General features: G+C 43.8%; 1 protein-coding gene across 12 annotated transcripts in view; it reads right to left on the reverse strand.

Annotated features, from left to right (window-relative positions):
- EIF2AK4 (eukaryotic translation initiation factor 2 alpha kinase 4) overlaps positions 1 to 14,569 on the reverse strand; it is a 109,015-nt gene that overhangs the window by 90,124 nt on the left and 4,322 nt on the right. For all 12 annotated transcript variants that reach the window (XR_010405060.1, XR_010405058.1, XR_010405059.1 and 9 more), the window contains exon 2: positions 2,489 to 2,601. Coding sequence is in view for 8 of the 12 variants with exons in the window: in XM_045900373.3 (XP_045756329.1) it covers positions 2,489 to 2,601 (113 nt within the window). In the remaining 4 variants the exon portion in view is untranslated. The remainder of the gene's footprint in view (positions 1 to 2,488; positions 2,602 to 14,569) is intronic.

Below are 14,569 nucleotides of genomic sequence, written 5' to 3' on the forward strand. Positions count from 1 at the left end.
CATAATTTCTTTTTAATTCAGCTGTCATTATGTAGCAATATTAATAGAATGATGAAAAATCCATCTACAATACTAATTAAACTTAAAAAAATTTTTTTCCAGGTTTCTCTTTATGCCCTTGGCACAAAATTTATAATTTTATGTAGCTGATATTATAATGTCTACTCTGTGGCTTTTTATAATCATTTTCATGGTTTGTTTGTTTTTTTAAATCATCCCATATTATTTTTACCAATTGGACACATCAAGATTTACCAGAATGGCCCTCCAGCACAGTGGTTCCCAACCAGGGGTGACTGTGCCCCCAGGGGATGCCTGTCAAAGGCAAGAGGGAAGAGAAACTCCACGCCTCTTACCACATTCCTTCCCTATGCACCTCTTTCACTGGGCTGGTCCTGCGCTGTATCCTTTATAGTAAGCCGGTAATTGTAAGTCAAGTGCCTTCCTGAGTTCTCCATGCTGTTCTAACACAGCATCAAACCTGATGAAGGGGTTGAATGAGCTCACAAATTCTTGGCCAGCTGATCAGAAATACTGGTACACGCAAACTGGCGTTTGAAATTTTGTGGAACTGAGCCCCTAACCCAGGTCTGCAGTAACTATGCTAGTTTGTGTCAAAACTGAACTGAATTGCTAGACACCCAGCTGTCAGAAAACGCACCACCTATTTGGTGTCAGGAAAAATAAAACCCAGAGAGGCGCGGCTTTATTTTCCTTTCATAAAATTTAATTACCCTTTAACCAATTCATGAATTAAATACTAAACACCTACTCTATCTACTCTAGGCATGATGTTAGAGACAAAAGAGGGTTACTAAATTCAAGAAACTCATCTTGAGGGCGCCTGGGTGGCTCAGTTGGTTGAGCAACTGCCTTTGGCTCAGGTCATGATCCTGGAGTCCCTGGATCGAGTCCCGCATCAGGCTCCCTGCTCGGCAGGGAGCCTGCTTCTCCCTCTGACCCTCCCCCCTCTCATGTGCTCTCTCTCTCTCATTCTCTCTGTCTCAAATAAATAAATAAAATCTTTAAAAAAAGAAAAAAGAAAGAAACTCATCTTGACCTATCTGTACTTTCATCTTCTCCATCAGCTGTTAGGATAACAAATTCCACAGATTTCCCACCCACTCTGTAAGGCACAGCTTCCTTTTATTTGTCACCTGACTCCCTGCACAGTAAGCGCAAACCACAAAATGTCATCTAAGCCCATCTGCCTTTCCAGGTTGAATGTCTGAGGAAACATTACACGGAATACACACATACTTCGAAAAGACAATACTTGGCTACTGACTGCCAGTGCTTTTGCTCTGTCAGTGGTTCTCATCCAGAGGCAGTCCACGTGCAGGGGGCGCCTGGGTGGCTCAGTCGGTTAAGCGTCTGCCTTCGGCTCAGGTCATGATTCCGGGGTCCCGGGATCGAGTCCCGCGTCAGCGGGGAGCCTGCTTCTCCCTCTCCCTCTGCCCCGCCCCCCTGCTCATGCTCCCTCGCGCTCTCTCTCTTAAATAAATAAATCTCTTTAAAAAAGAAAGTATGTGGGGGTTTTACGGTTGTCTCATAGATCGCAGAGCACTCGTAGCATCACTGGCTAGAGCCAGGGTGTTAGACACCGTGCATCACAGACCAGCCCTGCACAGTGGAGTCCCATCAGCAGTGCCCCGAATAACAGTGTGACTCAAATCTCCTTTTTCCTCTACAAAGTAAAACTCCCATTAGGGCCAAAAGGCTATTCTAAGTCCTAATGCCAACTATACTTTAAAACTAAGTATACAAGGGCGCCTGGGTGGCTCAGTTGGTTAAGTGTCCAACTCTTGACCTCAGCTCAGATCTTGATCTCAGGGTTGTGAGATCAAGGCCCGCGTCCGGCTCTGCACTGAGCGGGGAGTCTGCTTGAGGATTCTCTTTCACTCTCCCTCTGCCCCTCCCCACCCCCTGAAACAAAATAAAACTAAGTATACAAGGGCTCTACTAGTCCTAATGACTTTGTCCTTTTCTCCTAAGACTGTTCCTCTTCCCAATTTATGAAGAATTAAACAAAAATCAACACATCAGAGGGGCGCCTGGGTGGCTCAGTCGTTAAGCGTCTGCCTTTGGCTCAGGTCATGATCCCGGGGTCCTGGGATCCAGCCCTGCTTCGGGCTCCCTGCTCAGCGGGGAGTCTGCTTCTCCCTCTGCTCCTTCCCCTGCTTGTGCTTCCTTCTCTCTCTCCCTCTCTTTTTTTTAAATGAACACATTAGAGAAAGCAAACAATTAGTCATGGAGCAAACATTAGTACCTGGAGTGACTATTCTACAACTATAAGCAGACTTAATGTGAGACAGGTTTCACGAAAATGTCTACTGCGGATGGTAGTTTCGGTGAGATATACACGATAGGAAATGAAATTATAAGGGGAACAGAGGCAGAAAGGAGAAAATACCATTAATGTGTCTGTTTCTAGGTTGTCAAAACAGAGAAGTGGTATCACATGGAAGGTATTTATAAATGTACTCACATGTCTGGGTAGGTTGGTGGGCATCTAACCCTCAAATCCACTTGAACGTATACTTCTTCACCAGTCAGACCCTGAGGGTACAGAACTAAATTGATTTCAGGGGGCTCACTGACCTAAAAGAGAAAAAGAAAATCTTTTTTTTTTTTCCCTCCTGGAGAGCCAATTATTATCAATTAAGATAATGAGCATCTTAGCTCAAACGTTCTACTTTCTAAATATTACGTGCAATTGTACTTTTATACAAGCATTCGGTTATCTTTTCCTAAAGCGTGGTTTAAAAACAAAACCTGGGGCACCTGGGTGGCTCAGTTGGTTAAGCGACTGCCTTTAGCTCAGGTCATGATCCCAGGGTCCTGGGATCGAGTCCCGCATCAGGCTCCCTCTCCCACTCCCCCTGCTTGTGTTCCCTCTTTCGCTGTGTCTCTGTCTGTCAAATAAATAAATAAAATCTTAAAAAAAAAAAATAAAAACAAAACCTGTGCCAGAGAGACTGCATCTTCCTTTTCAAAGTTATCTAAGAGGTGAAGCAAAATGTTCCATGGAGCATCTATTCATTCACATGTTATGGAGTACCAATCACATGGTTATGCAGGAGTACCATTCTAGGAGTAGGCTAGGAGTACAGGGGTCAATTTGGACAGATGTGGGACCAACTAGCCAACACACATGAGAAGACAAGGACGTATTCTCCATAGTGATGAGTGCTATAAAGAAAATCAGGCAGAGTAATGGAATACAGCGGTAAGGGAGATTTTCAGACAGGTGGGTCAGGGGCCTCTTGAGCAGAGGAAACCAGTTGAAACATGAATACTGAGATAATGACAAGTGAAAGCCTTAACATGAAAATCTGACGGCTCTTCTAAACATGGATATGCTCTCACCCAACTGCTTTTCGCCAAAGAAACCAAATACTCCATTTATTGTTCTTTATTAAATATGCTTTTTCCAAAAAAGGTTTGAGGCAGTTTATATTATCTGTACATCATAAGAGAAGGGAGGGGCGCCTGAGTGGCGCAGTCAGTTAAGCGTCTGCCTTCGGCTCCGGTCGTGATCCCAGGGTCCTGGGATCGAGCCCCGCATGGGGCTCCCTGCTCAGTGGGAAGCCTGCTTCTTCCTCTCCCACTCCCCCTGCTTGTGTTCCCTCTCTCGCTGTGTCTCTGTCAAATAAATAAATAAAATCTTTAAAAAAAACAAAAAAAATAAGAGAAGGGAGGCTGAGGGAAGAAATATTTAGTCTCATGGTCCAGGCACTTAACTAACTCTGTAGGTGGGCACCGCCACCGTTTTACAGATAAAGCAGCTCAGGCTCAGAAATTTCAGTTTTTTGCCCACAGATACACGACGACAAGGCTGGATTTCAGATCCAACTTTGGCTCCCAAACCTGTGTTTTTTATCAGCCACTCCCTCATTAGTGCCAATTCTGAGCTGCTGTGACCGAGCCTTGACTTTGTCTTGGAACATCCAGGTGGCCAGGGCAAAAAGGGAAATGTGACATCATTTCACATTTCACAAAAAAGGAAAAGCACAAAAAATTGGGGGGGGGGGGCAACAAAGTACATAGCAACACTAAATTCTAACAGGTATTTACAACCTATAGTACCCTGAATTATACAATAAACAAAATTCTCATCAACGATGTGTATAACATTTGGAAGCTCGGTTTTCATATGGCTTTATCCTAATGCTTGCTCAAAGCTGCAGGGTCAGGTTCCAGGAAAGCACAGATCTGTGAACGTGGTGAAACGTCCCGTGACCCATGAGGTTTTCCAGGTACTCAGTCAGCCATCTCGCCTCATCACCCACAGTGATGGGCGTGGACTCTGTCAGGCACTGGGAGCACAAAGTGAGAAAACAGACGTGGTTCCAGCTGACGTGGAACTTCCAGTCTGGTGGGGGAAAACAAATAATTAACACGTAAGTTCAAGTTCAGAAAGTCCTACTGAAGAGAAGACATGAGTGATGGAATCAGCCGCTCCATAATATGCCACTTTGGTTTAAGGATTATTTTTTTTTTAATTTTTTTATTCTTATGTTAATCCCCATACATTACATCATTAGTTTTAGATGTGGTGTTCCATGATTCATTGTTTGTGCATAACACCCAGTGCTCCATGCAGAATGTGCCCTCCTCAATACCCATCACCAGGCTAACCCATCCTCCCACCCCCCTCCCCTCTAGAACCCTCAGTTTGTTTTTCAGAGTCCATCGTCTCTCATGGTTCGTCTACCCCTCCGATTTCCCCCCTTCATTCTTCCCCTCCTGCTGCTACCTTGTTCTTCTTCTTTTTTTTTTTCTCAACATATATTGCATTATTTGTTTCAGAGGTACAGATCTGAGATTCAACAGTCTTGCACAATTCACAGCACTTACCAGAGCACATGGTTTAAGGATTATTTTGAGCTAAGGGTACTTGAAAACAGAAGGTGCAAGAAGGGCCTGCTGACCTCCTCTTTCCTTCCTGAAAACAGGAGATAAGACGCCCATGTGAAAGATGCCCTCCTACATAAGAGACGATGGACTCTGAAAAACAAACTGAGGGTTCTAGAGGGGAGGGCGGGGGAGGATGGGTTAGCCTGGTGATGGGTATTAAAGAGGGTGCGTTCTGCATGGAGCACTGGGTGTTATGCACAAACAATAAATCATGGAACACAAATCTAAAACTAATGATGTAATGCATGGTGATTAACATAACAATAAATTTTAAAAAAGAAAGAAAGAAAGATGCCCTCCTACACTGGAAAGAAAGAAATATCCTATGAAGCCTGGGTGGCTAAGTTGGTTAAGCATCTGCCTTCAGCTCAGGTCATGATCCAGGGGTCCTGGGATCGAGTCCTGAGTCAGGCTCCCTGCTGAGTGGGGAGCCTGCTTCTCTCTCTCCCCTTGCTCCTTCCCCCTGCTCATGCTCTCTTTCTCTGTCAAATAAATAAAATCTTTAAAAATAAAATAAAATACAGATTTTTATTTATTTATTTGACAGAGAGAGAATGAGAGGGGGGAGGGCCAGAGGGAGAAGCAGACCCCCTGCTGATCAGGGAGCCCAATGCGGGACTCCATCCCGGGACTCATTATCAGAGAACATTAAGGCCGAGAGAATCCTGTACAAACAGAACTTGGCAAAATAACTCTTACCTTTCTTCAGTCTCCCCATATGTTCGCTACTTTCCACAACTGCCTCTCTTTGTTCAGCCTACCCTGTAGATACTTAGGCCTGGCCACTTCTTCGGGTCTTCATGTCCCTATGGAGTTTCCAATGTGCATGTAAATACCTGTATGTTATTCTCCTGTCAGTCTGTCTCATGTCAATTTATTCTCAGACCCTAGCCAGAGACCCTACGGGGATAAAAGTACTGTCTAGTCTCCCTACACTCTACTTCGAGAATGACCCGCAGTGGGTGTGAGGGAACATACTTGGATATGGTCATCAGGAACACCTGAGTACACTGCACAGAAGCTGAGACAAGCCAGAGACCGAGCATTCCAGAGGAGGGAAGAGCATATAAAGAGGTTCAAAGCAAACAAGAGGTTGATGTATTCCAAAAAGCCCAAGAGAGGCCAGTGTGTCTGGAACACAGGAAGGAGGGGGGACACCAAGTGAAGCAGGAGAAACGTGTACTTGAGATAAAGCGGACAAAGGGACTGGGCCTCAAGGGAGGGAAGGAAAGTGTCTTCTCACAGATGCTCCTAAGGCTGAGTAGGATGACAGAGAGCATCCACTGCTGGGTAACACGGGACTGTAGGTGACCTTGCCAAGAGCGGGCTCCGTGGGCACTGAACGCAGACCCCGGTGTGATGAGGAGTGAATACTGGGCGAGGAGGAGGACTAGGCACACCTGGACGAGTCCTTCAAGGAGGTGTGGGCATTAAGGGCACAGAGGATGGGGCCACAGATGGAGGAGGATGTGCAATCAAGGGAAAAATCTCTTGTTCTGTCTTAAAGATGAGAGATACTAAAGCATGTGAGGATGTTGATGGGAATTTTATGGAAGAGTAGGAATGAGACAAAATTAGGATCTGTCGGAGGGCAGATAGTGATGAGCACAAGAGAGACAGGAGGAGGGGCCCTTCTTTAGAAGGATAGAGGACATGAGAAGAAAAAGCAGGCAGACTGGTGGGTTTCCTCAGAGGAACCTCAAAGGTTTGAGCGTGAGAATGAACTAACAGGGCTCCAGGCCTCCTGTCCCCCTCCAAGCAAGGCAGGCCAGCTGCGCTCTGAGTTGTATCTGAGACAGAATTTTGCATAGGAAGCATTTAGATAAGAGCAGTTGAAACAGGTAGTTGCTAGCAAGAAAAGCAAAGACTATTGTCTTGACCAGTCTCCTTAAACAGCCTCTCTCTCTCTCTCTCTCTCTCTCTCTCTCTCTCTCTCTCTGAAGAACTTTTTATTATGGAGATTTTAAAACAAAAGCTAATAATGATACAATGAACTCCATGTGCCCACCATACAGTTTCAACAATTACCCATTTATGGCCAATACTGTGTATCTATATGTTGCCTCTACTCCCAACCACCACCTGAGATTATTTTGAAGTACATTCTACCAACCCATCTTTGCCTCGTTACTGTTACTCCTTCTCTAACAAGAATGCAGCTCTGTAGGAGGTTATACATGTCCATTTTACAAATGTAAACACTGAGAGAAAGGCTAGTTAGACTCAAAATTTTACCAGTGCTTTCTCCACCAGATCAAACCTTTACAGGCTTTCTCATCTCACAGGCCACAAATTTTGGAGAGATATGATAAATAGTAATTTTAACAAGAAAATACTTTTTGGGGGTGCCTGGCTGGCTCAGTCAGTAAAGCATGTGACTTGATCTCAGGATTGTGAGTTCAAGCCCCACATTGGGTATGTAGCTTAAAGAAAAAAAAAGGGGTGCCTAGGTGGCTCAGTCGGTTAAGCATCTGCCTTGGGCTCAGGTCATGATCCCGGGGGTCCTGGGATCGAGCCCCACGTCAGCGAGGAGTCTGTTACTCCCTCTCCCTCACCCCCTCTGCCCACTTGTGCTCTTTCTCTAAAATAAACAAAATCTTAAAAAGAAAAAAAATGCATTTTTGCTCCCTCTTTATTGTATATATTATATCACTTTTGAAAACAATAGTATCAGAAGTAGGAGGAAGTACAAAAATAGAGTAGAGCTCAATTGTATCTTAAGAAGGGTCAATTTATCTTATACTAATACATCTTCACTTACACATTGTTCTGCCTTTCATTTTCTCACTTGGCTGTTGACCAATGAAAAATTTATTTCAGAACAACCAATGAGGGGGGCGCCTGGGTGGCTCAGTTGGTTAGGCGACCAACTCTTGATTTTGGCTCAGGTCATGATCTCAGGGTCCTGGGACTGAGCCCCACGGCGTGATCTCAGGGTCCTGGGATTGAGTCCCACGGCGGGCTCCCTGCGTAGCACAGAGTCTGCTTGAGATTTTCTCTTCCTGTCCCTCTGCCCCTCCCCCTGCACAAGCTCTCTCTCTCCCCGTCTCAAATAAATAAATCTTAAAAGAAAAAAAAAAAGAACTAATGAGAATACTGTTCTAAATCCATAGTGACTTGAGAGCTTAAAAGAGGCAAAAGAAATAAGGTAAGAATATAAGGGGAAATGCCATACAGATGGTTTTCTTCAAGTAAAATACTAAAGACCCAAAAAGCCCAATGTGAAAGAGATTAAGATGTTACAATCCAAGCACACCACCCAGGAGTTAACAGCAGACCTTTCGTTTCTGAAGCAACAAAATTAAGGTAGCCCTCTATAGCTGCAAGGAGCAAGAATTATGTAAATATAAGAACCAAAATTATCAGCAAGCCGGGGGCACCTGGGTGGCGCAGTCGGTTAAGCATCCGCCTTCAGCTCAGACCCTGCGGTCCTGGGATCGAGCCCTACATCGGGCTCCCTGCTCAGTGGGGATCCTGCTTTTCCTTCTACTTGCCCCTCCCCCCGCTTGTGCTCATTCTCTCAAATAAAATCTTTTTAAAAAATTAAAATCAAAAAAATAAAAATAGATAAAATTATCAACAAGCCTCATAAGTAGAAACTACAAATATAAACCAAAGGATAGGTCTTTCCTGGGCCCAGGATGGAAATGAACTTATAACATATAGACAACATACACCACATGAAGTGAGTTATCCCTGCAGAAGCAAAACACTGAATCTGGTTTAACATTCTCTTTTGTCTTTATGTAGGAAGTGAAGAGCGTTATCTGAATGTAAGTAACCTTCATGGGAAACGGTACAGAGAGCGTATGTCCAGAATCCAGGGAACAGGAAGCAAGCTTCAGAAAAAAAGAGGCCTATTGGGGGATTACACATTTTGAAGATGTTCTTACTCAAAGGAATGCTTAATAAAGCACAATGGATCCAGTTACGGATCGCTGGCAAGCCTCAGGGAAGGAGGCCTCTGGGCCAGTCCCAGGCACTAGGGGGACCAACACTGGGGCCTAAAGAAGTCGTAAGCACCCTGCAAACACTCCTGGGCTGGACCAGCCATGTCACACCATGCACATCTAGTGTTCCAGTTATTTCTACAACATAGCAACACTAGCAGGGCAGAAGTGATAATAGTAATGAGCCCAGGTAATGCCAAAACAAACTTCTAAAAAAGAGGAAGGAGTTTTGAAGCAAAGTAAAGAGATTCCTGGATGCGTTAAAGGTTTCAGCTTTAAGAGGTGCATGAGCCCAGTGGTGGAGGCTTGGATGAAGGAACAGACCCAAGGCCACTGAGGGATGACATACTATTGGACAAAAACCCAACAGCTTGCCTGGATCTGAGTACCAAGTGGAACTAACTCAAAGAACAGCGCACTGAGGAACGGGGTGTCTGCTACTTTCAAGGCTTTTTCTCTGGCTAACAATTTATTTTTTTTTTAAGATTTTATTTATTTATTTGACAGAGAGAGACACAGCGAGAGAGGGAACACAAGCAGGGGGAGTGGGAGAGGGAGAAGCAGGCTTCCCGCTGAGCAGGGAGACCGATGCGGGGGCTCGATCCCAAGATCCTGGGATCATGACCTGAGCTGAAGGCAGACGCTTAACGACTGAGCCACCCAGGTGCCCCTCTGGCTAACAATTTAACTGGACCAGAATGATATTCTTCTCCACAGGGCATAAACTTCAGGGTATTTCTCAGACTATTAATTGTTCCCCCAATATCCACTCTCCCCTTATTTCTTAGCAACAGAACCGCTGATTTTTTAGCTGTATACAATTCCTTTGCAGCTAACTGTGGCCATTGGGTTAATTTCTGGTTAATGAGATGAACTATGGGCACCTGGGTGGCTCAGTCGGTTGAGCATCTGACACTTCATTTCAGCTCGGGTCAAGATCTCAGGGTCCTGGGATTGAGCTGAGTCAGGCTCCGTGCTCAGCGTGGGGTGCTTGTCCCTCTCCTTCCCCCTGCTTGTTCGTGCTCTCTCTCTCTCTCTCTCTCAAATACATAAATAAATAAAATCTTTAAAAAAAAAAAAAGATGAAAGGGGCACCTGGGTGGCTCAGTCGTTAAGCGTCTGCCTTCAGCTCAGGTCATGATCCCAGGGTCCTGGGGTCGAGCCCCGCATCGGGCTCCCTGCTCTGCGGGGAGCCTGCTTCTCCCTCTCCCACTACTCCTGCTTGTGTTCCCTCTCTCTCTGTCAAATAAATAAATAAAATCTTTAAAAAAAAAAAAAGATGAGGGGCACCTGGGTGGCTCAGTTGGTTAAGCGACTGCCTTCGGCTCAGGTCATGATCCTGGAGTCCCTGGATCGAGTCCCGCATCGGGCTCCCTGCTCGGCAAGGAGTCTGCTTCTCCCTCTGACCCTCCCCCCTCTCATGTGCTCTCTCTCTCATTCTCTCTGTCAAATAAATAAATAAAATCTTTAAAAAAAAAAAAGATGAAAGAACTAACACATGCAACTTCATCCCTTTCTCCTTCCTGCTGACTGGAACGCAGATATGATGGTCGGCATTCAGACAGCCATTTTGGACCATGAAGGGCACATTAAGGATGATGGAACAACAAATCAGAAAAAGCCCTAGACCCAAAACTTCTGCATGCAGAAAAACGAACTTTGTTAAGTTTTCTATAATATGTAGCCAAACTTAACACTAACCAATACAGGGACATTGAGGGAAAAAAGAAAAAAAAAAAGGCCAGTCAGGAAACAATGACTTTAGAGGTAAGAGCAGAATATTTGCCAAGCTTTCCTTGAGCAAACTGAGGGGCTTCTCAACATGTGAAGAGGCTTTTATGCAAGCCATGTTTAGGATACCACGCATGAGCTCATGTTAGGGCAATCAAGGAGTCCTGGAGCTAAACAGGACTTGATCAAAAATGATGGTAACAACCAAGATGTGCTGGGGAGTGGAGTGGGTAGGGCCTCCTTCTTGTGTTCAGAAGATAAATGGTCATTAGAACAGTGTCGAGGGTGCCTGGGTGGCTCAGTTGGTTGAGCGACTGCCTTCGGCTCAGGTCATGATCCTGGAGTCCCTGGATCGAGTCCCGCATCGGGCTCCCTGCTCGGCAAGGAGTCTGCTTCTCCCTCTGACCCTCCCCCCTCTCATGTGCTTGCTCTCTCTCATTCTCTCTCTCTCAAATAAATAAATAAATAAAATCTTAAAAAAAAAAAGAACAGTGTCGATAAAATCTTTTACTTACTCTGCATAAGGAAATAATGAATTCCTGGAATATCTACAGGCAAGTATTTACAAAGTAAGGGATAACCAAAAAAAAATTTGAGAGCACTAAAGGACAGGAAAACACAATGCAGGATATATCAGATACAAAATGTACATACTACAAAATATATATTAAAAAAACCAATTTGTCACCCCAATGTTTATAGCAGTAATGTCCACAATAGCCAACTATGGAAAGAGCCTAGATGTCCGTGGACAGACGAATGGATAAAGAAGTGGTGTATACACACACACACACACACACACACAGGAATATTATGCAGCCATCAAAAAAAAAAAAGAAATCTTGGGGCGCCTGGGTGGCTCAGTCGTTAAGCATCTGCCTTCAGCTCAGGTCATGGTCCCAGGGTCCTGGGGTCCTGGGATCGAGCCCCACATCGGGCTCCCTGCTCAGCGGGGAGTCTGCTTCTCCCTCTCCCTCTGTGTGCTTGTTCTCTCTCTCTCTCTCTCTCTCTCTCTCTCTCTCTCAAATAAATAAATAAATAAATCTTAAAAAAAAACTCACTGGATTACAAGATAAGCAACAGATGAGGACAAGGTTTGGGAAATTAATTAAAACCACTAACAGGGGCGCCTGGGTGGCTCAGTCGTTAAGCGTCTGCCTTCGGCTCGGGTCATTGTCCCGGGGTCCTGGGATCGAGCCCCGCATTGGGCTCTCTGCTCCGCGGGAGGCCTGCTTCTCCCTCTCCCACTCCCCCTGCTTGTGTTCCCTCTCTGCCTGTCTCTCTCTGTCAAATAAATAAAATCTTTAAAAAAAAAAAAAAACCACTAACAATTTTCTGCTGCACAATAACATAAATAAGCTTAACACTACTGAACTGAACTCTGAGGAATGGTTAAGATGATAAACTCTATGCTATGTGTTATTTACTACAATTATATATATAAAAAAGTTACACAATTCAAACCACTTTCAGGTGTTTGGCCTAGAACTGTTACCTAGGACTCTGTGAATCACATCCTCCTTAAAATTTTAATGGCCAGACTTGGCTCAATTTGGCCTCTTTCTCACACGCTTTAGATCTCATATTCTGTAAAGTGGAAAGAAACTAGTCTGTGTGAAAATAGAACAAATCTAGAAATAAAGTAACATGTGCAAACAAGATAATCTGGGCAAGTTTCTGGTTTTAAGTCTGCAAAGAAGTCAAAAATAAAAATGATGATAGTAAAAGCTCAGAAAAGGAAATTAGGTAACATTCTTCTATATTTTATGTTTTTTAAATTTGATTTATTTAAACCTAAAAAAACAAAAAACAGTTCTCCCATCCTCCCCTCCTCCCTCCAAGCAAACACCAATCTGTTCTCTGCATCTATGAGCTTGGCTTATATTTTTAGATTCCACATATAAGAGAGATTATACAGTATTTGTCTTTCTCTGATTTTATGTTAAATGCTTTAATCACTGATTTTCCCCCACATCTCCTTTTCTAAATATGAGTATTTTCTGTAACTGACTTTGTAAAAATCACCCTTCTCTCTTAAGTATTTGTCTGTCAGGCTGGAGAGATTTTTAAACAGTGCTAGAATTTAATAACCTATAGCTCCATTTCAAACATATGTGAAAACAGATTAAAGACCTAAATGTGAGAGCTTCTTAGCAACATTTTTCTAGATATGTGTCCTCACGCAAGGGAAACAAAGGCAAAAATAAACTATTGGAATTATATCAAAATAAAAAGCTTTTACACAGGGGCACCTGGCTGGCTTAGCTGGTGGAGCATGGAACTCTTGATCTTGGGGTTGTGAGTTCAAGCCCCACGTTGGGTAAAGAGATCACTTTAAAAAATAAAATCTTAAAAAAACAAATTTTTTTTTTGCACAGTGAAAAATGAAACAAACAAAAAGACAATCTACTGACTGGGAGAAGATATTTACAAGTGATATATCCAATAGGGATTAATATCTGAAATATATAAAGAACTTATACAACTCAACACCAAAAACCCACAAATAATTCAATTAAAAATTGGCAGAGGACCTGAACAGACATTTTCCCAAAGACTTATAAATGGATGAGGTGCCTGGGTGGCTCAGTTGGTTAAGCATCCAACTCTTGATCTCAGCTCAGGTCTTGATCTCAGGGTTGTGAGTTCAAGCCCCATGCTGGGCTCCAAGCTGGGCGTGAAGCCTACTTAAAAAAAAAGAAAAATGGGGGGCGCCTGGGTGGCTCAGTCCTTAAGCGTCTGCCTTCGGCTCGGGTCATGGTCCCAGGGTCCTGGGATCGAGCCCCACATCGGGCTCCCTGCTCAGCGGGAAGCCTGCTTCTCCCTCTCCCACTCCCCCTGCTTGTGTTCCGTCTCTCACTGTGTCTCTCTCTGTCAAATAAATAAATAAAATCTTTAAAAAAAAAAAAAAAGAAAAATGGGGCGCCTGGGTGGCTCAGTTGGTTAAGCGACTGCCTTCGGCTCAGGTCATGATCCTGGAGTCCCGGGATCGAGTCCCACGTTGGGCTCCCTGCTCAGCGGGGAGTCTGCTTCTCCCTCTGACCCTCCCCCCTCTCATGTGCTCTCTCTCAAATAAATAAATAAAATCTTTAAAAAAAAAAAAAAGTAAAAAAAAAAAGAAAAATGGCCAACAGACACATGAAAAGGTGCTCAACATCACTAATCATCAGGGAATTGCAAATCAAAACCATGAGATATCACCTTACACTTGTGAGAATGGCTAAAATAAAAATTTTAAGAGGAAACAACTGTTGGCAAGGATGTGGAGAAAAGGAAAGCCTGTGCATTGTTGGTGGAAATGTAAACTTGTACAGCTACTGCAGTAAACAGTATTTTTTGAGGTTACTCAAAAAATTAAAAAAAAGAAATACCATATGATCTAGTAATTTCACCACTAGGTATTTGCCCAAAGAAAATGAAAACACTAATTTGAAAAGATATACACACCTCTATGTTTACTGCAGCATTATTTATAGTAGCCAAGCTATGGAAGCAGCCCAAGTGTCCATCCATAGATGAATGGATAAAAAAGAAGTGATCACACACACACACACACACACACACACACGGAGTATTACTCAGCCATAAAAAAAGAATGAGATCTTGCCATTTGTGACAATATGGATGACATAGAGGGTATTATGCTAAGTGAAGTAAGTCTGAGAGAGAAAGACAAAAACCCTATGATTTCACTTATATGTGGAATCTAAAAAAAACAAAAAACACAATAAACAAAAAGCAGAGACAGACTCACAAATACAGAAAACAAACTGATAGCTGGCAGAGGGGACGGAAATGGGGGAACGGATAGACTGGGTGAAAGGACGTAGGAAATACAGGCTTCCAGGTATGGAAGGAATACAGGAATAAAAGAGGATCAAAAGTACAGTATAGGCAGGTGGCTGGGTGGCTTGGTCCGTTAAGCATCTGACTCTTGATCTCAGCTCAGGCCTTGATCTCAGGGTTAT

Source organism: Mirounga angustirostris, unplaced genomic scaffold (genome assembly GCF_029215605.1).
Source record: "Mirounga angustirostris isolate CCGP_5_RB_7025 unplaced genomic scaffold, mMirAng1.0.hap1 SCAF_9, whole genome shotgun sequence".
Lineage (NCBI taxonomy): Eukaryota > Metazoa > Chordata > Mammalia > Carnivora > Phocidae > Mirounga > Mirounga angustirostris.